The sequence below is a fragment of the Amphiura filiformis genome, chromosome 9 (genome assembly GCF_039555335.1).
Source record: "Amphiura filiformis chromosome 9, Afil_fr2py, whole genome shotgun sequence".
NCBI lineage: Eukaryota > Metazoa > Echinodermata > Ophiuroidea > Amphilepidida > Amphiuridae > Amphiura > Amphiura filiformis.
The window spans coordinates 31,535,962-31,562,217 of record NC_092636.1 but is presented as its reverse complement, the minus strand read 5'-3'; the positions used below and the strand labels follow the sequence as shown (position 1 = coordinate 31,562,217).

At 35.7% G+C, this 26,256-nt stretch overlaps 2 protein-coding genes across 2 annotated transcripts in view; both read right to left on the bottom strand.

The window, feature by feature from the left end:
• LOC140160864 (xaa-Pro aminopeptidase 3-like) overlaps positions 1–26,256 on the bottom strand; it is a 122,977-nt gene that overhangs the window by 15,442 nt on the left and 81,279 nt on the right. The window lies entirely within an intron of this gene.
• LOC140160044 (neuronal acetylcholine receptor subunit beta-3-like) lies at positions 11,086–19,830 on the bottom strand. The gene is made up of 7 exons (XM_072183314.1): positions 19,764–19,830; positions 17,805–17,930; positions 16,787–17,001; positions 16,136–16,180; positions 15,499–15,608; positions 12,549–12,750; positions 11,086–12,045 (listed from the first exon to the last, which is right to left on the bottom strand). The coding sequence occupies exons 1-7, from the start codon at positions 19,828–19,830 to the stop codon at positions 11,332–11,334; spliced, it is 1,479 nt and encodes a 492-aa protein (XP_072039415.1). The 3' UTR covers positions 11,086–11,331.

Sequence of the window (26,256 nt, the reverse complement as noted above, 5' to 3'; positions counted from 1 at the left end):
TTGAAATGTACTTCGGTTACATCTATAAATGCGTACGTGACCCATGGGCACGACATACCAAGACCAGCAAATGTGACCAAATCCTCATGCATTGACTACTATATACAGAAAGGGATAGGAACTCTCTAGATAAATATCATCAAATTTAAGTATTAATTGAATTGCAAAATTATTACACATTTTGCAATTCCGAATTTGTAATATGTTATCAAAAACAACATTTTGAAAGTATTTGACGACGGAAAAAATATTCAACGACGGAAACGTTTACAATATAATAACAAAGTTGAACAAAATAGACAATTTTGCTGCACAGCAGTCTCACGTTGTTCCGCCTTTGTATTCAAATGTATAGAAAGACCACTCGCTATGTATAGAAGGTCACCTCGATACTTACTGTCTATGAGCTGTTATGGCAGCGCGGAGGTGGTCACGTGCGCATTTATAAAAGCGCATTTATACAGAAAAAACAAAAAAAAATTACCGAGCGAATGAATTTGGACGTAAGTCGAGAATTAGAAATAAATAATGATTTATGAAATGGCATCAATGTAGCAAGAAAGTCAAGGGTTTTCAAGTTGTTTTCACTGACACTTTCGGGTGATCGAGTATTTCAAATTCGCCCCCCCCCAAAAAAAAAATAGCGTTCATCACAGAAACTCAAAATTAATCAATCTTTCATTGAATGTAAGTTTTTCATTTTAATGTAATTCTTTGTTTTGTTTTTTCATTTTTGTGTCATTGATATTTGTCATATTCTGAATCGTCTGATATATGTTCCAGTGCTGTCTTGTCTATAAAATAAAATTCATTATTATTTGCTAAGCTTAAATATTTCGTTTAGCCTACTTAGTTATATTTTATCTGTTTGTAGGCCTAGGCCTCCTTCAAATTAATTTGGTCTATTAAAGTTGAAGAAAATCATGTGATAAAATCTTAAGAAACCTATTTTGCAAATTACAAAAAATTTGTTCAAATTTCGTTATGAATTACGTTCTTTTAACATTAAGTTCTTTACATTTTTTAAAACTACCGATTACCGATTGATTGCGTAGACTTGTTTCACCATCGAATCAAGTGATACTCCTAATTTACTGGCACATACGAATTGCACAAAGTGATTTGAACATAAATATTATGTAGCCAGATGTTTCCAGTAGTACAAATAATCTAAACATTCTTGGAGAAAAGTGTGGGATGAGGTGGTGGATCACGAAATGTCGCTTTAAGATGTAAACTAAAGTATATGTAAATTATGTAAATATATAGGCCTAAATATCGTTGAAGTCCATCTACACGCATGCCTTTAAACGAGGGTATATTTTTGACGCCTACAGATAATACAGGGTGTCCCAAAAAAGGTTACATGTAGATTTCTGGAAATACTCTAATTAATGTTAACAAATATAAATATTCTTTTCATGACATAATCTATGTACCCTCTACTAGTATCCCTGTGAATGTCAAGTTCACAACCTACGTACTTAGCCCGCATTCCAGGCATTCCTGACCACGCTCTTTACGTAACATAATGCAACATGTGGTTCATTATATCACCGTCACAGCCACCGTGTATTTGGCGGGGCACTTGAGTAGGCCAAGCAATAGCATGTCAGAGGAAGTATTTTATTCTGATAAACAAAGAATAAAACTTGTTCAGTTTTATTTCAAGAGTTCAGTCAGAAATTTAAAAATAAACAGCAGTGATTTCAAGTCAACAAAATCCAAGCAAGGCCTAAATGCAAAAGATTGTTATTCATTTCACTATATTTTGATGACAGGAGATACAGCGTGCAGAACTGTGCTTTCACCAAAACGTGTTTTTCTCTAAATACCATATTCCTTTATTTGTTACCACCAATAGTCAAAAAGCTATAAAACTGATTTATTTCAGTGTACAATATTTAATTGTTCAATATTTTTGTTTTGTGCAATAAGCTATACCAGACAGGGTCGTAGCTATACTATTGACTTGAATTTATCTGCGATGAGACCATCCTACTACGTCTAATTGTGTCTGATGGAGCTTTACATTCTTCAGGCTTGTTCCGCGCCGCCTCGCCTCATTAGGTGTGCACCAGAACTGTATGAGGCAGAATGACCTTCGTAAATATAACATAGTCTACCATAAATGAAAAGCTCGTCGATATGCAGTCCCAGAACAACGCCAAATATGGATTAAAAGACCTTTGACCTTTGATGTACAACAGCATGTTATGATCTAATGGGAAACTGTGCACATCAACAAACACCATTTCTATCAAAAAGGCAACAGCCGATATAATTTGAAACCACATAAATTACTAGAGTTGGTTCTTCTCTTGGATTTGGACCAAGCTTTAGAATATCGACTGTTGCGTTTTGAAATAAAACAAACCAGAAATTTATCACCCATTGTAAAAGATATGGCACATGTACCGAATACATGTACATACATTGGCTGACCTTGTGGATTTCCTGACCCAGCCATGCTAACCACATAAGGAGATTATACGATTAACCTAGTGCAGCTATTATCATAGCAGGGTATTATTATGTAATACTCCTGATCCATATTTGGCGCTCTCTTGGACTGATATGGCCAATCTTGGACAGTAGTAATCTATGAACAAATACAAAACAGGTTTCAATGTATAAGGCTACACTTTGTATATTTCTTTTAAGACACCCTATATGAACAATAATTGCACCATTTAGATAAGTGGTTTCATCATGAATTTTATTGCGTATAATCTGAATGATAATTGGTTGGTTGGTTTATCAGTGATTTACGATCATTATTAGCATAATCATGATAATAAATGAGATTATTTGGATTAATTTTCGGAGGCAATGAATTCGCAGCGAATAAGATAAACAAATAAATAATAAAATAATAGCAATAAATAGTAATTATGCCTTTGATATTAATCATGATAATGTTATGTGGCGAAATTATATGCAAAACAGTCTAACACTATGGTATCTGGTTATGGTTATGGGAGCGTTATACCATACCAGCTGGTGCACTTTCAACAATAACTTGCTTTGTTATTGAAAACCATTTCCACTTAGTGTTTTGTTTTTACCATTTAACACACTATGTTTCAAAATTATGATGTCATATCGGGATGCAAGCCATGCATGTGACCCAACAAATAACGTGTGTATAGAGTTTATTATTGTGGTTGATCTTTAAACAGCATCATTTCAATATGGAGGTCTTTCGTGTTAAGAAATATGTTAGGATAACTATCGTTATATGTGTGTCAATAAGTAGTGTGTTTGCGGCAACTAGACTATCCACTAGCGCACCACTTGACCACATTAACGAAGGCGAAGTACTCGCTTTTCAATGCCAAGTATGGAGTCTCGAACCCAGTCAATCGGTCGCGATTTCCCGCCACACAGAGAACATAGAATCTGAAACATTGTCATGGGATCAGGACATATTGGCTAATATCGATGATAGATTCTTCCTCGCCTTGCGGAACCAGGACGATGGTTCAGTAGTCTACTTTTTAATGGTTACAGATGCTTCGCGAAGAGACTCTGGTGACTACTTCTGCCACGTACTTGATCGATCACAAGGAAGGTACATCCTGGAGGAAGACCACACCATCGAAGTCAATTATCCGCCAGGTTCAAACAACCCGTTTTGTTCAGCAATTGATGACATCACATTGTCACCAGACAAAGTGGTTACTTTCAATTGCTCCTCTGAAGTTAGTAAACCTCTGGTGACATTTGAATGGAGTCGCGTTTCCGATGGAACAATAGACTCTACAATAATGACTGATACTGAATATAATAATGGCAACATTGCATATTCGGAGCTGCAGTTCGACGTAAAGCACAGCGACGTCGGTGCGGTGCTTCTGTGTACCATTAAAAGTACAGCATTTCCAGAATTCATCAAAACCTGCTTCATTGGACCGCTTGTTTTTGAAAGTAGTGACATCGAGAAACATACAGATGGTACGCCTTCCAATGAAATTACTACCACAGATTCAAATGATTTCATCAGCAACATTCAGATATGCAATGTGGAATGTTCAGTTTATGAACAAGAATCACTGATGTGGATGATAGCATTTGCATCAGCTATACTGCTATCTACTGTTCTTCTCATATGGATCCTAGGAATGTACAAAAAATTACGTCAACTTGAGACGACGTCAACGGAACTTCGTAGACCTTCAACTATTGCTGTGAATGGAGAAGACGACTTTTACGTGGAGATGTCCAACAAGAGTGCAGGGGATGATGGACGAATGTACATGACATTGGAGAAGCCACAAGTGGAATATATGCCATACCCTGTAGGTAGACACATTGAAGAAGATACACTGAGTTTTGAAGCTGGGGAAACTATTTCAAGCTCTTCTGGATTTTCACAACACGTGATGAAAGGGAATATTTGAAAAGTGATCATGGAGGGTGTGCTTGTAACTTATACAGGGTGTAACAATAAAATTTGTATAATTTTGAAAGTAGAATGACACAAGTATGTTGCTTATTTGTTGGTTTGATATTTACATGTCTATGAAGATCATTTCTCTAGCCACCAGATAAGCTTTGTTCCAATAAAATCGATGGTATATAAGTGAAGATATGGCCAATTATGTAACCTAGTCTTAAAACCGCTTGGGCCACTTTTGTCTAAGTGTTACAAAAGTGACTGAATAGAGTTGAACCATGGACCAATTGGACGAAGCTCTTAGGTAGTTTTAAACGATGGGGTATTCGAAGTGGTAGAAATGATTACATAATCCTTGAGTTTCTGAAAGTCACAACTAAGCACTGACATAACAACCTCATTTACTAGAAATCGTGGCTGCAGTTTTAACAATTTTAACCCCAATTCACGTTGGAAGAGCGCATTTTTATGGTTGTGACATTCGGTAGCACATGGAGTCAAGCAGAAACCATAAGATTGTTTATAGCTCATTTTCCAAACTCACATCTTCCATCAAGGCATACAATTACATATAACTGTGGGAAGTATGCAGAATTTGTTAACAGAAATGCTGGCAATAGTGGTCACAGCAGAACAGCTAGAAGCCCAGCTGAACTTAACTTCAAAATTTTAGTATTTTGTACTTATTAATGCAAAAACTCAGTTTTATCAATGATAGATCAGGGCTATAAGAAATCAATGTACTTTATTTTAATTTGAAAGACATTTCATGACTTCATTTACAGATTTTAAAGAAATATCATATTATTATTAAGTTCATGTAAATTATATGAAGAAACACCACTTATAATTCTTTTGTGTCAGTTCTTTAATGCACGATAAGTATATCTACGCGGTTCAAACTTGATATGCGCAAACATGGCAAAAGTGGCCCAACACGTTTTCTGGACGATTTAATTAATCGGACGTAACTTTTGAACCCAAGCTAGTAAAGAAACCAACTAAACGTCTTCTTTTAACCAAGATATTACTGATTAAAGTGCATATAACATTTGTTACATAACTCTTTTAGTTTTTCCTGAGAAGTCGAAATGCAATTGTACAAATTTTATTGTTACACCCTGTAGATTCAGTTATGACAAAAATGAGCTCTAACTACATGTCTAATGACTTTAATGCGACAGTTTATGTTGAACTACTTTATTGCGTTTGTTCTTGTAAAACTTTACATTCAACTATACTTGCATCATAGTGGGTGTGTAATTTTTTAGGGTGGGTGGGTGTGTGTATGGGGGGATTAGTGTGAGAGATGGGGGATACTGTGCAGTGTGGTAAATGATGTCTTTTTGGTGCAAGTGCTGATTTGCCAGCATCGGCAATCTCATCATGTACAACTTTTGTATAATTCCCGATATAGGGACAGTAGTCAAAATGGCAAAGTTGTGGTGGGGTGTCATCGTTAATTTATATTGATTAAAATCCTATTTTAAGACGACGATATCACACAATTATATATTTAAAATGAATATTCATTCGTGCGCAAGGGCGAATGCAAATAAAACAAAACAGTGTGGTTCAGTGGGTGGGAAGTACATGTGGGTGGGGAGTAAGTGAACTGGATTGAATTACCAATATAAAAATATGTAATACATGTGGTCTGGTTTGAATTGTGAATGTAAAAATATATAATACATGTGGGCGGGGAGTAAGTGAACTGGTTTGAATTACCAATGTAAAAATATGTAATACATGTGGGCGGGGAGTAAGTGAACTGGTTTGAATTACCAATCTTAAAATATATAATACATGCGGATGGGGAGTATAAGTGATCTGGTTTGAATATTGTGAATGTAAAAATATATAATACATGTGGGCGGGGAATAAGTGAACTGGTTTGAATTACCAATGTAAAATATGTAATACATGTGGGCGGGGAGTAAGTGAACTGGTTTGAATTACCAATGTAAAATATGTAATACATGTGGGTGGGGAGTAGGCCTAAGTGAACTGGTTTGAATTGTGAATGTAAAAATATGTAATACATGTGGGCGGGGAGTAAGTGAACTGGTTTGAATTACCAAAGTAATAGGCTTTATTAAAAATCCAAAGCTCCCGCGCGCGTTATATTTTTTTTTAGTAAAATCGTGCGCATTAGGTTATTTTAAAGTCATATATAATATTTTTTTTTTCAACAAAAAGCCGAAAAACTCAAGATATGGTCTGTATTTTTGTAATATAGCCTAATACATGACGATTATGTCAAAAAATAACAAATGCGTTTGTTTCGTGTATAATTATCTAATGTTGTGTATTTATTCGTTTGTTTGCTTGTTTCAAAATCACAACTGCATTAAATTTAAATCAATTTGTTCTTTTGCTGTTATACAAAAAAGACAGAGTTATAGCTAGTTACATCCCTTGCAATACCACAATAGATTAAAACCAACGCGATATTCATAATACAAGTTTAAATGACAAATTAAATTGACATTTTTGATATTTCATCCCACTTTACACTTTAAGTATGTTACATTTACATTAGATTGATAAAGTCTACTTACAATTCTGGGGGAAATTCGTTAAAATCACGTAATCGCCAGAGCTAAATGTAATCATTTGCCATATTTTTATTTATCTCAAATCGACTATGGCATAGTCTAGGCAAAATGTAGATTTATTTTGATTGACAAAACAGAAGCGAAGCGATGGGAAAGGTGCACAATAATTGAAATGTATTTACATATTTTGGTGATTTTTATAGTCACTTGCAAAAAAGGAAAAAAAATCAAAACGTACCACCGACCCGGTAGGGTGGGGGTGGGACCATCACACAAATTTGCTACGGTACCCTTAATGGCGAATTTTCACATAACCAAATTGCAACCCTTAATGGCGAAACACATGCAAAATCCTACCCTAAATGGCGTAGCACATGCAAAAACCATACCCTAAATGGCGTCAACTGAGAAATATCTAATATCTAAGTGGCGTATAAAGGAAAATGAGCTAATTTGATACCCAAGGTGTCTTTTTGATGTTGCAGACATATAGATACTAAAGAAAACATGCACAAAGGTAACAAGAATCAATTAAAAAGTGGTGATTTTGATCAAATTAGTGCAAACTCATTCAAAAATAATATTACCAACCTTAAACGTCTAAGGATTCGGCTAAAAAAGGACCCCTAAATGGCGATGCCTTCTGAAAAAGTACCCCTTTTTGAAAAAGACGTCGACGACGCTGTGTGGTGAAAAACGATACCCTTTTAGACGTTTTTCTTGGACGCGGGTGCGTAGCAAGTCAAGTAGTGAGTGACCCCCGGTCCACCGAGCGATTCTACTTGAAAGGTCCGCCCTCCCAGAATTTTTCGTCGCCTAATAATGTTTCATTTCTTTGTAGAATGAGTTCTCCGAGATCATCACTCATGATTATATGCCCAGTTCACTAATGATTACAAATATACCAATCAAATATGTTGCGCAGAGAAGAAAAAAAGAAAATTCGATCCAAAGTTTCAGCAAATATCATCATATCCGGTACCTGTAATGGTAAATGAAAGAGAAATTGAACATGAAGATTTTATTATTTTATTATTCTTGTAATGTAATCGTCTGTAAGCTTAAACGTGTAATAGCTCTGAAGATTATCGAATCAATAATTGAGCCCAATACAAGCAGCATCATTGGCATATATTCTCCTTGTGGGTCTCTTAATAAGAAAACACGGTAGTCATTTGTGCAATTCCGTAATTCCAAGGTCAGAGTTTATATGGGGCTCAAATTTGAAATGATTCCAAAATAATATAGCTTGACCTATCTAGGACTTATCGTTCCGGATTCAGATCAACATTTGAGCTCCACGTGGGTCAAAACAGAAATTTGACTCCAAATCAATTACAATAAGTATATAGTATTATGCCAATTCTATTACTTGTATCACCTTGTGACATTAAAATTGATTATTCTGCAGTACTATACAGGGTGTCTCAATACAAATAGGCCCTATGGAAAGTGGTGCATAACTTAAAATATCGGCAGTAAAATAAAACATTTTTCAAGATTCAAAAACCACGAAGTGTGTGCTTAACAATGGTGCGAAAATGATATAACACACATTTTATGCAAATTATTAAAATTTGATACTTTTTTGTATTTTGATATTTAACCATCCTCGAAGTAAACTTCATAAATCTAATGATATGTCCTTAGTTTAGTGTATGTAGCTGGGATGTGTGTTTTGGTGAAACAATCTTTATTTTCAATATGAAAGGTCAAAATTTTCATATGATAGACGCTTTTTTTGTCCCAGTTGCATACACTTTAAATATACATACATATCATTAAATTTATACAATTTACTTTGAGGACTGTTAAATTTCAAAATATCAATTTTAATCATTTCCTATAAAGTGACATTATATCGCGAATTATCTGATGTGCTGAACTTTATATTGAAGTGGCTGAAATATTTGATTCAAAAGAAATTGGTTCCCTCAAAATGAAATGTCCACATGATAGTATTGATGGTGAAATAAACAAAAATTGATATTAACAACATCAATAACAGAAAAGAGGCATAGTAGCTCATAGTTGCTGATCAGTCAAGTTATCTCCTACCTAGTAACACTGGGAGTTAAGGTTTGACACTATTTCAAACTATTGCGATTTGGTAGTTCACATCATATTGCGAATGGTAGTGAGCTTTGGTAGAAAAAATTGCATTGATATTACAGATATACTTTTGTAGGTCCTGTGGTTCTCGAGTTATGTTGTAAAGAGGGATGAAACAACATCACTTTGGTAAAACGTACATAATTCGTTAACAGCAATAAATCAAGCAAGTTTTCAAAGTACAGGGTGTAACAATAAAATTTGTACAATTTTGAAAATAGAATGACACAAGTATGCCGCTTTTGTTGTGGTTTGATATTTATATGTCTATCAAGATAATTTCTTTAGCCATCAGCTAAGCTTTGTTTCAATAAAATCGACGTTATAAAAGTGAAGATATGGCTAATTATGTAACCTAGTCTTAAAACCGCTTGGGCCACTTTTGTCTAAACTGTTACAAAAGTGACTGAATAGAGTTGGAACCATGGACGATGCTCTTATGATAGGTAGTTGTAAACAATGGGGTATTCGAAGTGGTAGAAATGATTACATAATAGAATATCTCCTTGAGTTTTGGAAAGTCACAACTAATCACTGACATAACAACCTCATTTACTAGAAATCGTGGCTGCAGCTCAACAACTTCAACCCCAATTCACGTTGGAAGAGCGTATTTTTATGGTTGTGACATTCGGTAGCACATGGAGTCAAGCAGAAACCATAAGATTGTTTATAGCTCATTTTCCAAACTCATGTCTTCCATCAAAGCATACAATTACATATAAGTATGAGATGTATGTGGAATTTGTTAACAGAAATGCTGGCAATAGTGGTCGCCCCAGAACAGCTAGAAGCCAAGCTGAACTTAATTTCAAAATCCTATTGTTTTGTACTTATAGATGCAAAACTGTTCTCAGTTTTACCAACGATATCTCAGGGATATGAGAAATTACTTTATTTATAAGATAATTTGAAAGAAATTTCATAACTTCATTTATAGATTTTAAAGAAAGATCATATTGTCATTAAGTTCATGTTAATTATATGAAGAAACACGACTTATAATTCTTTTGTGTCAGTTCTTTGATGTTTAATGCACGATAAGCAGATCTACGCGGTACAAACTTGATATGCGCAAACATGACAAAAGTGGCCCAACACGTTTTCTGGACGTTTTAATTAATCGGACATAACTTTTGAACCCAAGCTAGTAAAGAGACCAAATAAACGTCTTCTTTTAGCCAAGATATTACTGATTGTATTGCATATAACAATTGTGCCATAACTCTTTTAGTTTTTTCCTGAGAAGTCAAAATGCAATTGTATAAATTTTATTGTTAAACCCTGTATGAAGTTTTGCAAACCATCAAGGTATTATTGCTCAATACTATATTGATTTAGATAATGAAAATCTATCTTTTTGGCTGTTTCGACCAACAATACTTAGTCAACCCTTAACATCATTAATTTCTTCAATTCTAAAATATAATGCAGCACATTATTGTTAATGTGTATTATCCCATTGGAAGGGTCCAAAAATGAGTCTATATGTAGTTTCCCAATTATGTCAGTGACGAGTGAACGGATTTTGATGATTTATGCACCAATCTATAGAAGACACTTCATGGATAATGAATCGGGAAGAAATTTGTAATTTTACTGATAATATTTTAAGTTATGTCCCCCGATCCACAGGGCCTATTTTTATTGAGATACCCTGTAGAAGTAATTCGTCTTGGAAATGTATTGCCCTGCACTAGACGACGCCATACAGTGATATCGATAAAGACCTGGGTCGTAATTCCACAGAATGTTCACATCATGTTGATTACCTGCACATGTCAAGACCGGGCTGTAAAATTAGTGTCTTTGAAAAGAGCGGCATCGTAGTCTATACACAAGTGATGAGCAGGGGGCTCGCGAGCAGGGCTTATTAGTACAGGGCCTTAACATTCTAAAATAGTGTAAACCCATTGCTATGGTAATTTATCATCTTACATCTCTACTTATTAAGGGCGAATAGTAGGTTGGATCTTGACGAGGTTCTCATGTACAGGGGTTGCGAAAGTGACGGGACTATTATTCACTACTGTACAAATGACCCTGAGCACCTATAGCATGATTTGAGGTTAACGACTGAATATCATTTTATTGCAGTCCAAATGAAAAATAAATCATCATGCACGCGCCCTTAAACTTTTTTCCACCAGAACAATGTGCGACCCCGAAGGTGGAGTGCAGTGTCGCGGGGAAAAAATTAAGGGCAAGTGCATTGATTTTTGTCATTTGTACGTCAACGAAATCGTACCAGTTTTGGTACTTTCAACTCGAACAAAGCATGCATAATAAACGTCTACGCACCGTTGAGGGACTAACAGCTACGTTGTTGCTAGTAAGATCGAACTTTTCTGATTTGATATTTTCTGTTTTCTCCTGTGGACCTACTTTTGATGGTTTTATAAATTGAATTCCATTTTCAGCTCCATTGTCATCGTTGTGTTTTACTGCACATTCCTCCTCAACTGATGGACCTTTGTAAACGCAGAACAAATTAGGTAATAAGTCAAGAAGGAACATTTGCAGACGACGATTCTTGAGCTTTCTTCGACTTGAATGTACGGTGATTGTTACCACATTCAGTGTTAGGATTGTAGCAACCATCATCAGATTAAAGAGGAGAAAGGTGGACAGCAATGGCTGCTTATCTGAAGAGGTTTCCGGTAGTGTATCAGCCACAACTAGTTGGAAAACGGTCAGTCCCAGCATCAGTGACACAACGAATGACAGTTTTTCACCGCAATCGGCCGGTAACCAAAAAGTGAAAAGAGACAAGAGAGTCACAGCGGTAGACGGTAATCCGACGGTATACAGATAGTATTGTGGAAGTCTTTCCATACTGAGATAGAACTCCACGTAAGGGTAGTTTAGTGACATGTGTGGTACTACATCGACGGTAACAACATAACTGATGTGATCTAACGAGTCCCCTAGTCGCCATGTTGCCGCATCAAGCGATCGTACTACACCGCGACCAACCTATCACATTTGAGACGAAATAAGATGGAAGTAACTTAAGATGTTATTAAAAACACCATGTTTATTATTTAAATAAACATAATAAAAACATGAAAACACTATTTGTTAAAAACATTATGTTTATTTTACAATGCTTTGAACAAGGTATACGGCCACATTGTAACCGTTTATCGTTGTTTTTGTTCTTATTATTCTTAATTACTTAAACAATCCAATTTGCTCTAGAATTGTATTGGAGTCCCGCATGGTTCAATTCAAGGACCAATACAATTTACTGTAGCATCATATTTTGGAGTTCCACATAGTTCAATTTAAGAACCGATACTTTTAAAATGAAAAATTAAATATATAATGCTAAATTACAAATAAAAACAATTAAACAAAGTAGCCTACAATAATATTTTGATCATATTCTATAGCTCATTGCATATTACTTTTAATCCACGGTGATTAAATTACATCCTAATAAGTTTTCACTACACAATTTATAAGTAATAATATACCTGTAAATGTACCAAGTCATCAGGAACATTTTGTGTAGTGAATATGAACGGACAGATTTGTGTATCGAAGGGAAACTTTCCTATATCCACATCACACAGGCTACTGATAATACCAGGGGAATCCATTATCATTGTGCCATCCCATGCCGCCACTATCCTAGATATGCCATTGGCTGCTGGGTCGTCTGGTCCGTCTCCGGCGCTGTAATGATGTAAATAGTAAGCAAAAAGTTATAAACCATTACGTAGGCCTATCAACTGAGGGGAAGGGGGAAATTTCCCCCTGGTTCAAAATACCGGCCGGGGATACAATTGACCAAAATTTGTTATGTGCGTTTACTTTTGGCTCGGTTTTAGGCCACATTGTCCTGATTTTTACCAATTTTAGTATAACAACTGCAAATTTGATCGCGCTTCACGCACATTTCCCCAGTAAAATCATTTTAGTAGCGACTCAGCAGGATGATAACGTCTCTCTTAATCTTGTCTCTCTCTCTCTCCCCCCCTCTCTCTCATCGTAATAATTAGATTTTAATAACCCTAGGTCATAATCAAATTTGATGTTACACTGGTCCATATTAAAGTGACACTTAAACAAAAAGACTTCAGACTTGGAAAACGTCTCTTTCCCTTCTCTCTCCCTCCTCTCCCCTTTCTTTTTCATAATTTTTCTGTCTTTCCCCTCCAGCTCACATCTTCAGTCTGTCAGTGTAAATGGTGTCCTAATTTTATTTGGTTCTTGTATTTGCAGCCTCTCCTCTTCCTCCCTCTAATACGGTTATGTTTTTTTTTAGTTTTCTTATCTTTTTAGTTTTTGTACTTTCCTTATTTATCTGTTTATTTACTGTGGTATTTTACTCTTAATTTTCAAAATTGATTAGTACGATCAATAATTTTATAAAATTAAAATAAACTGAATAGAAATTAGTTTGAAAACCTCTCATGTTCCCTCCTATCTCCTCCCATCTCCCACTCCTATCCTTTCCTCGCCTCCTCGTATCCCCTACCTCTCTCCTTACTCACGAAATCGAAAACGGAAATTCACTTCCTTCACCTTGTTAGTGAGTGACATAAGGCTAGAATAAAAACAATTGGTCACACTGTGCATGCTATGACACCCGAAAGCGAAAACGAAAACAGAAACTGAACAGAGAGACGAATTGGAATAGTTCTATTCCAATTAAAGCATATCACTTACTGTGGACGTCTCGTGTTCATCAGTGTTGAGAAAGAGAAATCTGACAGGTTTCGAAACGTCCGCAGTATTAAAGTGCTGTTTTATTTGGACTAGAACTATGAAATTCGTCTCTATTTACGACAGTCCTGAAGAACAGTAAGTTCATTCAAGAAACCGAAAATATAAGGCGACGAAAAAAGCAAAAAACCCTGTTCTACGGGCCTAACCGACCCACATTTGACAAGAAATGGGAATCACATTTTTGTGGGAAAAATTGGGAAACAAATGAATGCTGACCCAAATTTCGAAAATATCAGGAACACAATCATTATGATAAGGATAATGAACTGAGTGAAATGCATTCGTCAAGATAATCGCACGTGCCGTGGAGTTATTGCATTTAGCTCGAGAGCCGATAGGCTCAAGAGCTAAATGCAATAACTCCATGGCAAGTGCAATTATCTTGACGAATGTATTTGCACGAGTACATTATCCGTCATACACTTTGAGTGTAGGCCTATTAAAACAATAGGCAATATTAATTGCTGCATTCATTATATTAGTTTTAATATTAGGGAAAATATCTTACATTTTAAAAACACCGTCAGGACATTGACCAGCTACGTAGCATTTAACTGGTAAAGAAAATCAATCCCGTATAAGTTAGCTATCAATGGTATCGATTGCGCCATACGTCATACTTTAGTAACTTATTCACGCATGGTTTGTAACCAATTGACTTTATGTTGTGATCATTTAATATCGTGGTTTCGAACACAGAGAGCACTGAACCAGTTGGAAACGATCGATTTAGATGTCCGACTAGTACTACGGTGAATATCAACTGGACTTTATAGCTCTATAATTTGAACTTTAAAATCTACTTATATTAAAACACACGACATTGGGATTTAACAATTTGTTCAGTATTATCATAGGCCTTCAAACACATGTGTTTGAAGGCCTATGGTATTATAAAGCATGATCATGATATTATGCGCTAGTGTGTGTGTTTCCCGGGCCCGGCTATGTTATTTTAGATATAGGCCTACATGGATTTCATTTGTAAAATGCTGAATATTTTGCAATGGTGTCATCTTGTATAATTATGATCCACCTTTTTTGGCTTTTTTTAATTAATATAAGCTCGATTATTCTCATTTGATGTTTGATTTATTTGAGGTCATTAATCAAATAATTTATGACAATGATCTGCCCTTTGCACGAGCGATTGCCGAATAGGGTGCAACTCTACTAGTCTTATTACAAGACTGCCCTACCCCAACCCTAAACCCTAACCCTAAACTCCGTAAACGAGGACTGGACTCAAGTCTAACGAGTTGCACCCTATTCGGTAATTGTACCCTATTATAGAACACCGTTTGTAACTATACCATTTTAACACCACAGAATGTATATTCGTACTTTTTTGATGGTATATTATATCGAACAGACAATTATATAGTTATGTGACCTCTGTGTCGAAAGCGTCACCTAACTCTACTATATGGTTATGTGAAAGTAGTATTTCTAGTATTTGAGCGTGCACGTATTATCTAGAATCTATTGTTTAGCGTGCAGGTTTTAGATAATGCATTGTTTAGCGTGCAGGTTTATATAATTTGGGCTGTGAAGGGTAGTTCGCGAAAATAATGCACGGGAGAAGAATACATAACGATGAATAGAAACGGGCACTAGAAGTGTATTGCAAAATCGTCCATGAAAGGTCTGTCCGCCCGTAGAACACGTTGCCTAAAGCCTCCTAATACTTACGTGTTTTGCAGAAATATTTTAGGTGTCCATATATCTTTGACGTCAAAACTAAAAAATCGTAAACCTCCGTGTTTATCTGGGTTCCACGTCAAGCGATAATCATACCACACCTTTCAAATGAAACATTAACATGCCGCAAATTAATGGTATCTTTAAAACATATCACTTCATATAACCAGTATGGTAGGTTTTTTTTCCAGAATGAATGCAAATGATGATTTCACAGTTAAGCCAAGACATTTTTCAATGTTTAAGGTGGTACTACACCCCTTGATAAATTTGTGACTATTTTTGCATTTTTCTCAAAAAATAACTACACACTGGTAACAAAGGTTATGTATATTATAGGGGCAATGAATCTAGTTTCAGTGACTCAGGACAAGTGGTACGTTATTTATGATAAGAAAAAAGGTACCACTAGAATGTACCTCATTTCTTAACATATTATAATGAACCACTTGTTTTGAATCACTGACATTTCAGTGAAGTCAATGGATTCCTTGCCCCTATAATGTACATAACTTTTGTTACCAGTGTGTTGTTATTTTTTGAGAAAAATGCAAAATTAGTCACACAATTTATCAGATCAGGGGGTGTAGTACCACCTTAAGCGGAAATCAAGGCCTGTTTTACTCACCAGCGATAACCACGTCGACGTCGTCAACACACTGCTCTTTTCGTCCTGTAAAACGTTAACAATAATTGCAAGAATTGTGAATAAAATTTAAAAAATAAGACGTCCAGTGTGTGCGTGTTATACAGTAATTCTGAATTACTAAGATTTAAAGTCCTCGGTTCTCTGTTCCGCAATTCAAGAGCAGGGCCCGATTTACCATTGGGCCAGATGGGCCTGGGCCAAAATAGGGTAAAATTGGAAAAAAAAATTTTCGCGCGCTTAAGTCCTATATAGTAGCCCGTATGCCTTTAAATTCTAATGCTCCCGCTGTCGATCTTATACCAAAACTTGCCATTTGAGTACACATGGTTTCTTTACGGTGAGTTGGGGGCCTCCACATTTTGGCCCGGCCCAGAGCTGTTTAAGAGATGCTTAAACAATACGTTTATAGATTTTTGTTTGCTCTGTTGTTTTTTATTTGTTTATGTGTATTTTTTTTTTATGTCTAAAGCTTCAAGAGAAATATTCAAATAATTATATGTAAAACGAATTCGGGTGGTGGAATTACTTAATTAAACCAGTTGGTTGCCGCGAAAATGGCCTACAATGACAACCTGCAAAAATAGGCATCGTGAGCAATGATTTATCGAAAGGAATAAAAAAATTATCTACCAAGTCCACAAGATTGAAGATCAAGAAAGTAATGTTAACGTTGAGGGTTTGGTTTGGTATTTGCACTGGTCTCTGTCTCTTGTCATATCCGGTGTCTAATAATGATTTCATAAGCGCATTCTCAATGTTAGAAAAGTCATTAGCTCCACTTTCCCAGTTTGGCGCCACGGACTCAGTTTCGTTGCCATGCCAACCATCCGTCATACCATGACTTGCTAAAAGATAAAGGCAGCATGGCATGCTTTAAATTAATGCATCGAATATATAAATGAGTGAATTGATAATAAAAATGGTGCAAGATTGGGCAAACAAAAGTAATAATGCGATTGTAAAATTAGTTTTCTTTGTACTAAGGGGTGTTCATTACTGGCCTTACGGCGGCAATCGCCTCTATAAATAAGTCCCTTTCGTCATGTCCATTCGAATGCTATTTTTGATGTCTCATGCAATGGTTGTCCTTAATGCAAATAGTTGATTTACAATAAATTTTCTTTCCAAAGAACACAATAAGAAAAAAACCTGCACTCATGCTCGGGTGCTGGAATGTTCGCACAATGACGACCGGCGATGACCTTCAAAGCATCAGTGACATAAAGAAGACTGCCATTAGCCAACGAGCTCCTTCGCCTGCAGTTTGATATTGCTGCCCTCCAAGAGGCACGTTTGGCCGACTATGGCTGCTTGAAAGAAAGTGATTATACCTTCTATAAGGTAAGAAAGAAGAGGACACTCGTGAGTATGGAGTAGGATTTGCTGTTAAGAACACACTCACTGATTCAGTTGAACTTCGTAGTTCCGCCACTGAACTTCTCCTTTTGCTACGTGTTAACACCTCGGATGAACTTGTGAACCTGCTAAGTGTCTATGCTCCCACCCTCATGCATGGCTTGTTCAGGCATCAGAGATGAGTTCTACAGCCAACTGAAAAGCATTATCAAAGAGTGTCCAACACAAGAACCTTGAATTATTCTGGGGGACTTCAATGTTTGAGTAGTGTCTGATCATGATCATGGCCCACCTGCCTTGGACACTTTAGAGTCGGAAAGACCAATGACAATGTTCAATGTCATCTGGAAGTGTGCTCCTTCTACAACCTTTGCATCACCAATACCTTCTTCAGCACCAAACCTTACCACAGAGTTTCCTACAGACACCCAAGATCTAAACATTGGAATCAATTAGATCTCATCATCACCAGAAGGCCACTTCTAGAGAATTTCATTGTTACTAGAACATACCATAGTCATGAGAGTGCAGACTGCGACTCTGGCCACACTCTTGTGTGTTTGAAAATCAGACTGTTCCCCAAGAAGTTCCACCGATCAAGACAGCAAGCGAAGCCTCGTGTGGATGCCCGCACAGACATGTAAACCAGTTTCAACACCTTGCTGGCAACTTCTCTAACCACGAATACCAACTATATACATTACATGTACTCTATTTCTACTGAACAGTGCGATGACATAAAAACGGTCACCCATGCGGCTACTGAAAAAGAAAGGAGGTCAAAGCAACGATTGGTATCTTGTGTATGCTGACACATTGCTGGGAGACTCAAAACCACTCATAAAGGCCAAGCGCATGGTACTGAAAGACCACAACGATTCTCCACCAGGCAAGTCACAGCAGACCTTGCAAACAGCTAGGAAGGATGTCCAAAAGATGGTCAAATAATGCACAAACGAGTATAATATAAGGCGAGTACGATTAACGAGAATCCAGCAAGCACCTGATTCCGGGAACGTTAAAGGAATGTACGATGGCATCAAGAAAGCAGTTGGCCCGACCGTACGCAAAACAGCCCCTCTGAAGTCAACATGAAGTGACATAATCAAAGACAAGACAAAACAGATAGAGAGATTGGTAGCGCATTACTCAGAGCTTTTACCCAGGGAGAACATAGTTTGCCAGTCGGCCGTTGACGCTATCGAATGTCTCCCAGTGATGTCCCACGTGGATTATCTTCCAACCATCGAAAAATTTGACAAAGCACAATACAAGAGTATATCCAGCTAAGCGTACACAAAATGTACTATGCGTCAAAAACACGGAACAAGCTTTTGAAATGAGTTTCAAAAGCTGACTAAGGGATCGGAATGCAACGTCTGCACAGCATTTTTGGTAAGAAATGAGAGCACATCATATACATAAAAATTTATGAATTTTTTTGAAATTTTATGGCATATGATATGTACTTAAAGTGTATGTAGCTGGGATGAAAAGCCGGCCATCAATTAAAAATGTTGACATTTCGTATTGAAGATCACAAAATGTAAAAAGGTGCCTTTTCACCCTCAGGCTTTTTCAAACAGATAAATTAATTTAATATCATCAAAATTTGAACAGTCTATGCATTTGGGAAATTGATTATTACCACACTTCGCTCCTTATGACAACTCACAAAATTATGAATATTTAGAAACAGACTATTATTTATAATGTGATTATTCAACATTTCTGTCGATAGTTAGCTATAATTTGCAGATAAAAACTGATGTTTTTCAGACGAAGTAAACAAGAATAACAATATTTTATCTATATTTATTAATAACAAATGTTACGCCTTGTTTACAAGAAACCCCTATGTTCAAATTCACTTTCTGATTTTATATAGGCCTACATGCAAAGATTAGCAAATAAGCCTTGCAATGTAATCTGACCGTGTCAACTGCAGCATAACTCGTACCCCATCTCGTTCACAACCAGAACAAAAATGTGATGCGATCAAGCAAAATCAGTCGGAACTCGGAAATATTAAATTTTCAGTTTCTTATAGGCTACTAAATAGCATTTACAAAGCTGCTTTTGCAGAAAAACCCATTGAAATTGGACAATCAGTTCCAAAGATATTAGCAATTAAAGTGTTTCCAAAACAAGAGGAAACAAAAGGAAATATTCGCTTTGTTTGGCTATATCTCAAAATCAATATTGCTGAGTTCCGACTGATTTTGCTTGATCGCGTCACAAAGAGACTTACCAGATACAACTAAGGAAACACATGCAAATATTTCAAGAAGATCCGTAATCATTCTTGATAGATACATGGTGACTTCAGAAGAGAACTTACTTCCAAACATCCACGATGATCAAGCAATTTAAAACTGGGTTGTGAAATGAAATTCTTTGAAGCGATCATGCCATCTATTATATAACCACCCCTCATTGCAGCTAATTGTTTCCGGAGTATTGCATGCGCAAATTATTTTAATTGAAAGGGAGAGTCTACAAATTATGGATGTTAATATTGACACAAATCATCAATTTAAAAGGGTACTGTGCATCAAAAACATATTATATAATGCAAACAAATTAAGCTATGTCTCAATGTTTGGTTTTTCTTAGCGCATTCATGTCAGCTGAAACAGGAAATTCATTTTTTATTTCCCTTTTTTTTTTAAATCATGCAATTCTGAGATATATGAAAGAAAATTTTAATGATTCGATACTCGCATTGTTTAGGTATAAAACAATAATCCTAACACTCTGGGAGGGGTGGAATGTCGCTTATCCGTTATCTCGGCTGTTTATTGATTGGCTCCAAACAAAGGAGTTGAACCAGTCCTTCACCGTAATCATGGCGCAGTGCAATCCATTCAATCAATTGTTGTCATCAACCTATTTCATCCCCTCATTTCAAATCTTTAGTTTTGGTTTCTCTTTTGTTCAGAAACCAAAAATCAAGGGATTAAAAAGTAGAGCAGATCTGGTCTGCAATCATAACACTATTATGCTGGGAGGACACAGTATAGGGTATAAAACTAGAAGTATACAATAGCCTATTGTGCTAACATAATTATTATCATGATTGATATCGGAAATCTATCCCGCGGACGACAGTTGATGCTGTGGCATATAAAGCAGTATTCAGACTTTTTATTGTACGTACAATATTGTATGCAACATATCTACGTTGTTTAATCTATTGCCATTCTATTTCCAGTAATGTTTAAGTTCTAACGAATGTTTTATGACGTAAAATCGATAATATATTTCTACTAGATATTACATGTAACATATTATCGATTTTTCGTCATCAAACATTCGTTAGAACTTAAACATTACTGGAAATAGAATGGCAATAGATTAAATAACGTAGATATGTTGCATACAATATTGTACGTACAATACTCGGAGTCTATGGAGCGCTTTACACTCACGAGTTCTAGGCCTAGAAATCATATACATGCGCGTATATTGAAGGATGGGGTGGGGTGGGGTGGGGTGGGGGCTTTGTTTGTTCGTTTGAAACATAAACGATGCATGGAGATGATTTGATTATGAATTAGTTTATTATCCCGGAAAGCACAACCCATACCTCTTTAAGAGGGACTCCTCCCTATAGACGAATCCAACGAGCCAAGTCATGGTCAGGATTTGGTCGGCCATGACGGGTCCCCGCATGCACCAAACTGGTGTAGTGACTGCCCAATTGGGTGGATTAAAGCCGCTTAAAAATCGATGTTAGATTCTTTTGTGTTGTATTACTGTCATCATTCTTTTGTCTACGTGTAACACGAGTGATAGAATGAAATTTAAAATACCCTCCAAGGCCGCATTATTTCACATTTTATGTGAGATTAAGCCGACGGGGACCCAACTTTGGCAGCTATTAAGGTATAGGAATGCGTGAATTTGGATTCGTCAATATAACCACCTTTTCCCTAAGTGACTCTCCCCCTCCTCCTCCCCTACATTAGATATCTTCATCTCGAGCTCTCCTCCCCCTTCTCTTTCATTTTCAATGCTCTCTCCCATCTGTTTCTCTTTCTCCCGGCCCATACCCCCTTGCCCCCCCCCTCACCACCACACCACACACAATCTCTTCTCCCCTCTATCTACTACCTTTTGCAGTAAAAATTGCTTCAGTAAAACTCATTAGGTTATTAGAGGTCATATAATGGCCTTCCATCGATTCTGGTACATTAAGGATTAAGGACATGACTCGATTTTGTTTATAGCACCTATACAATTACAATAGTGGCCCCTTTTGTAATGTCGAATGCAAATATTTCGATGGTCTATATTTTTTCACAGGTGAAATAGCCTAGGCTTATTCGATCTTTCAATGTAGATTACCATGCTCGATTTCTCTCCTCGTGAATATTGCACTGCGAAATTTAAACATTTCTTTTGTATACTTAGAGTAGGTAACTTCAAACCAAATAATTTTACGATTCACACCACTTATAAGAAACTGAAACCAAAACCGAAACTGACTGACACAAATGTTCAGTTTTTAACAAAAGGTAGAAACAATGAGTTCGATATCTTATGATTCAAGTGGTTAGGCAGGACAATAGGAAACCACGTGACCAAAACCAAAACTAAAACTAAACATTTGAAATGAGGCATCGTAGTGCATTTGTTAGGTGTGTAAGACGAACTGTAGTGGTAGATTGCTATAATGCTTTTGTTGAATGCATTTGAGTAGTCCGCCATATTTACGGTATACGTCATATGCACAACCTCTATTCTGATTCCGATTCCGACACAGATGGTTGACATCAGGGTGTTCGGGGTCACCGCAATGCAATGTGGAAGATAGAAATATAGTGCCAGTGTCAAATAGTTTACAGTTGAAACGATACAGGCCTCATTTCTAAAATTAGTGCTTCAGTACACTCTCAGAAAAAAGGTGCTACTTAGAACCTTTTTTTGTCCTGTATATAGAACCCTAAGCAGTAATAAGGTTCTAAAAAGAACCCTAAAAGTTTCTATAAAGAACCTTAAAGATTTAAATAGGCCTGGGGACATTCTAATTCATTCATTCAGGTTAAGAAAAGTAAAACGTAGTGTTAACCCTTTTGGTACTAAAAATCATTTTCTTTGATAAAAAACATTTTTTTTCTGTTCTACTAAGAACCCTTTGAGGGTTCTTTCTTTAAGATTCCTTAAAGGTTCTTCAAGCTTAAGGTTCTACAAAGAACCTTTTTCTTGGCTACAGAAGCTTTTTTGTAAAAGACATTGGCAACAAGAAAAATCTTAATTTGTGAAATCACTAATTTCAAAATGCCGATATCACGGAAAATGTCATTTGAACGCAAATTAGGCGAAATAGAGTATACTTCAATTTTTCGCCAAAATGTGGAAACAAATTCCAATTTTTTTGTGTTTACCCAGTACAACTAATCATGTAAAAGACATTGGCAACAAAAAAATTTTAATTTGTGAAATCACTAATTTCAAAATGCCGATATCACGGAAAATGTCATTTGAACGCAAATTAGGCGAAATAGAGTATACTTCAATTTTTCGCCAAAATGTGGAAACAAATTCCAATATTTTTGTGTTTACCCAGTACAACTAATCATGTAAAAGACATTGGCCAAAAAAAAATTAATTTGTGAAATCACTAATTTCAAAATGCCGATATCACGGCAAATACAATATGAACACGAATTAGGCTAAATAGGGTTTACTTGAATTTTTCGCCAAAATGTGGAAACAAATTCCAATTTTTTTGTGTTTAATCAGTAGAAGTAATCATGTAGAAGACATTGGCAACAAAAAAATTGAAATTTGTGCAATCACTAATTTCGAAATGCCGATATCACGGAAAATACAATATGAACACGAATCAGGCTAAATGGGGTTTACTTGAATTTTTCGCCAAAATGTGGAAAAAAATTCCAATTTTTTTGTTTACCCAGTAGAACTAATCATGTAAAATACATTGGCAACAAGAAAAACTTTAATTTGTGAAATCACTAATTTCAAAATGCCGATATCACGGAAAATGCAATTTGAACGCGAATTAGGCTAAATAGTGTATACTTGAATTTTCGCCAAAATGTGGAAACAAATTCCAATTTTTTTGTGTTTACCCAGTACAACTAATCATGTAAAAGACAGTGGCAACAAAAAAAATTTTAATTTGTGAAATCACTAATTTCAAAATGCCGATATCACGGAAAATGCAATTTGAACGCAAATTAGGCGAAATAGGATATACTTGAATTTTCCGAGTCGCCAAAATGTGGAAACAAATTCCAATTTTTTTTGTGTTTACCCAGTAAAAGTAATCATGTAGAAGACATTGTCAACAAAAAAATTGAAATTTGTGCAATCATTAATTTCGAAATGACGATATCACGGAAAATACAATATGAACACGAATTTGAATTTTTCGCCAAAATGTGGAAACAAATTCCATTTTTTTGTGTTTTCACTAATTTCAAAATGCCGATATCACGGAAAATGCCATTTGAACGCAAATTAGGCGAAATAGGGTATACTTGAATTTTTCGCCAAAATGTGGAAACAAATTCCAATTTTTTTGTGTTTACCCAGTACAACTAATCATGTAAAAGACATTGGCAACAAAAAAATTAAATTTGTGAAATCACTAATTTCAAAATGCCGATATCACGGAAAATACAATATGAACACGAATTAGGCTAAATGGGGTTTACTTGAATTATTCGCCAAAATGTGGAAACAAATTCCATTTTTTGTGTGTTTACCCAGTAGAACTAATCATGTAAAAGACATTGGCAAAAAAAATAATAATTTGTGAAATCACTTATTTCAAAATGCCGATATCACGGAACATACAATATGAACACGAATTAGGCTAAATGGCCACGCGTTTTGAACTCGCCACCCAAAAGTGGTGGTTTTGTTACGCTTTTCCAAATTGTTATATCTCTGCTTAAACAAGAGGTATTGTAGTGTGTTTGGTGTCAGTTTATAGCTAAATAAATGCCCTAACAGACCTCCAAAGGAGAATTGTTTATCAGCTAAGATAGTTGAGTTACAGTTGTTTGAGTTCAGAATGGCCAAGGTGGTTGTTGAGGCGGTGGCGGTTGAGGCGGTGGCGGTATGTGCGAAGTCTATGGGAAATATAGATTTTGTGTGTGCGCGTTGAATCAACTGATCATATCTTTGCATCCATATGGGCTACAGACATGGTTAAGAGCTCTTTTGAAAGATTATTAATTCTGCTAATTGTTTTTAATCATTTTGAACTCTTTATGATTGGTTTAGTCTATAAAATGCAAACTTTTATGTCCAAAACTATCCATTTTCATATTAAACACTGTAGTAAGCAATGCGGATGTCTTCAAAATCTAAAAGTTGCTGCAAATTTTTAATTACTTATCCTATCATAGTCAAAGTTTACATTTTCTGAGAGGAAATTTGATGAGGAATCTAAATATGGACTTACTTTTTCTGTATGGGCTAGTGGTAAATTGTTTCAGTTCAAAATATGTTGAATTAAAAAAAATTGAACATATTTTGGGACACCCTGTATTCGAGATTACCAAACAGCTGTGATTTTTTTTTCTTACAAAGTCAGTATGCTCCACCTAACCTCTAACCAAATCAATGTTGTTTACTTTCAGTTTATAACTGCAAGTTAGTAATAAGCGATGCATTAAGTGACCCATTTTTTATTTGGATTTTTTTTATTCCACCCTGTATAACTTCAAGGTCACCCTGCACAATGAGTTGAAATGTGTATATTTAAATTGCTTTTGCCTTCAGCTTTCCAAAAATGTATACTTTTGCTAGTTTAGGGTTGATAGTTGTGGAGATATTCTAATTTGAAACATGATTGGTGTAAAAATTCATAATATTTGTGATGTAACGCTAAGGGTGGCGAGTTCAAAACACATGGCCAAATGGGGTTTACTTGAATTTTTCGCCAAAATGTGGAAACAAATTCCAATTTTTTTGTGTTTACCCAGTAGATCTAATCATGTAAAAGACATTGACAAAAAAAAATTTAATTTGTGAAATCACTAATTTCAAAATGCCGATATCACGGAAAATGCAATTTGAACGCAAATTAGGCGAAATAGTGTATACTTAAATATTTCGCCAAAATGTGGAAACAAATTCCAATTTTTTTGTGTTTACCCAGTATAACCTATCATGTAAAAGACATTGGCAAAAAAAAATTTGTGCAATCACTAATTTCAAAATGCCGATATCACGGAAAATGCAATTTGAACGCAAATTAGGTGAAATAGGGTATACTTAAATTTTTCGCCAATATGTGGAAACAAATTCCAATTTTTTTGTGTTTACCCAGTAGAACTAATCATGTAGAAGACATTGGCAACAAAATAATGAAATTTGTGCAATCACTAATTTCAAAATGCCGATATCACGGAAAATACAATATGAACACGAATTAGGCTAAATATGGTTTACTTGAATTTTTCGCCAAAATGTGGAAACAAATTCCAATTTGTTTGTGTTTACCCAGTAGAACTAATCATGTAAAAGACATTGGCAACAAAAAATTTTTAATTTGTGAAATCACTAATTTCAAAATGCCGATATCACGGGAAATGCAATTTGAACGCAAATTAGGCGAAATAGGGTATACTTAAATTTTTCGCCAAAATGTGGAAACAAATTCCAATTTTTTTGCGTTTACCCAGTAGAACTAATCATGTAGAAGGCATTGGCAACAAAAAAATTTAAATTTGTGGAATCACTAATTTCAAAATGCCGATATC

What these genes read in the sequence shown, in the direction of transcription:
- LOC140160044 (XM_072183314.1), bottom strand. Translation starts at nt 19,830, where the DNA reads ATGTATCTATCAAGAATGATTACGGATCTTCTTGAAATATTTGCATGT. An exon ending in CTCTAAAGTGTCCAAGGCAG is followed by an intron (nt 17,002 to 17,804) that starts GTGGGCCATGAT and finishes TTTATCTTTTAG; the next exon opens with CAAGTCATGGTATGACGGAT. An exon ending in CGTCGACGTGGTTATCGCTG is followed by an intron (nt 15,609 to 16,135) that starts GTGAGTAAAACA and finishes TTCATTTGAAAG; the next exon opens with GTGTGGTATGATTATCGCTT.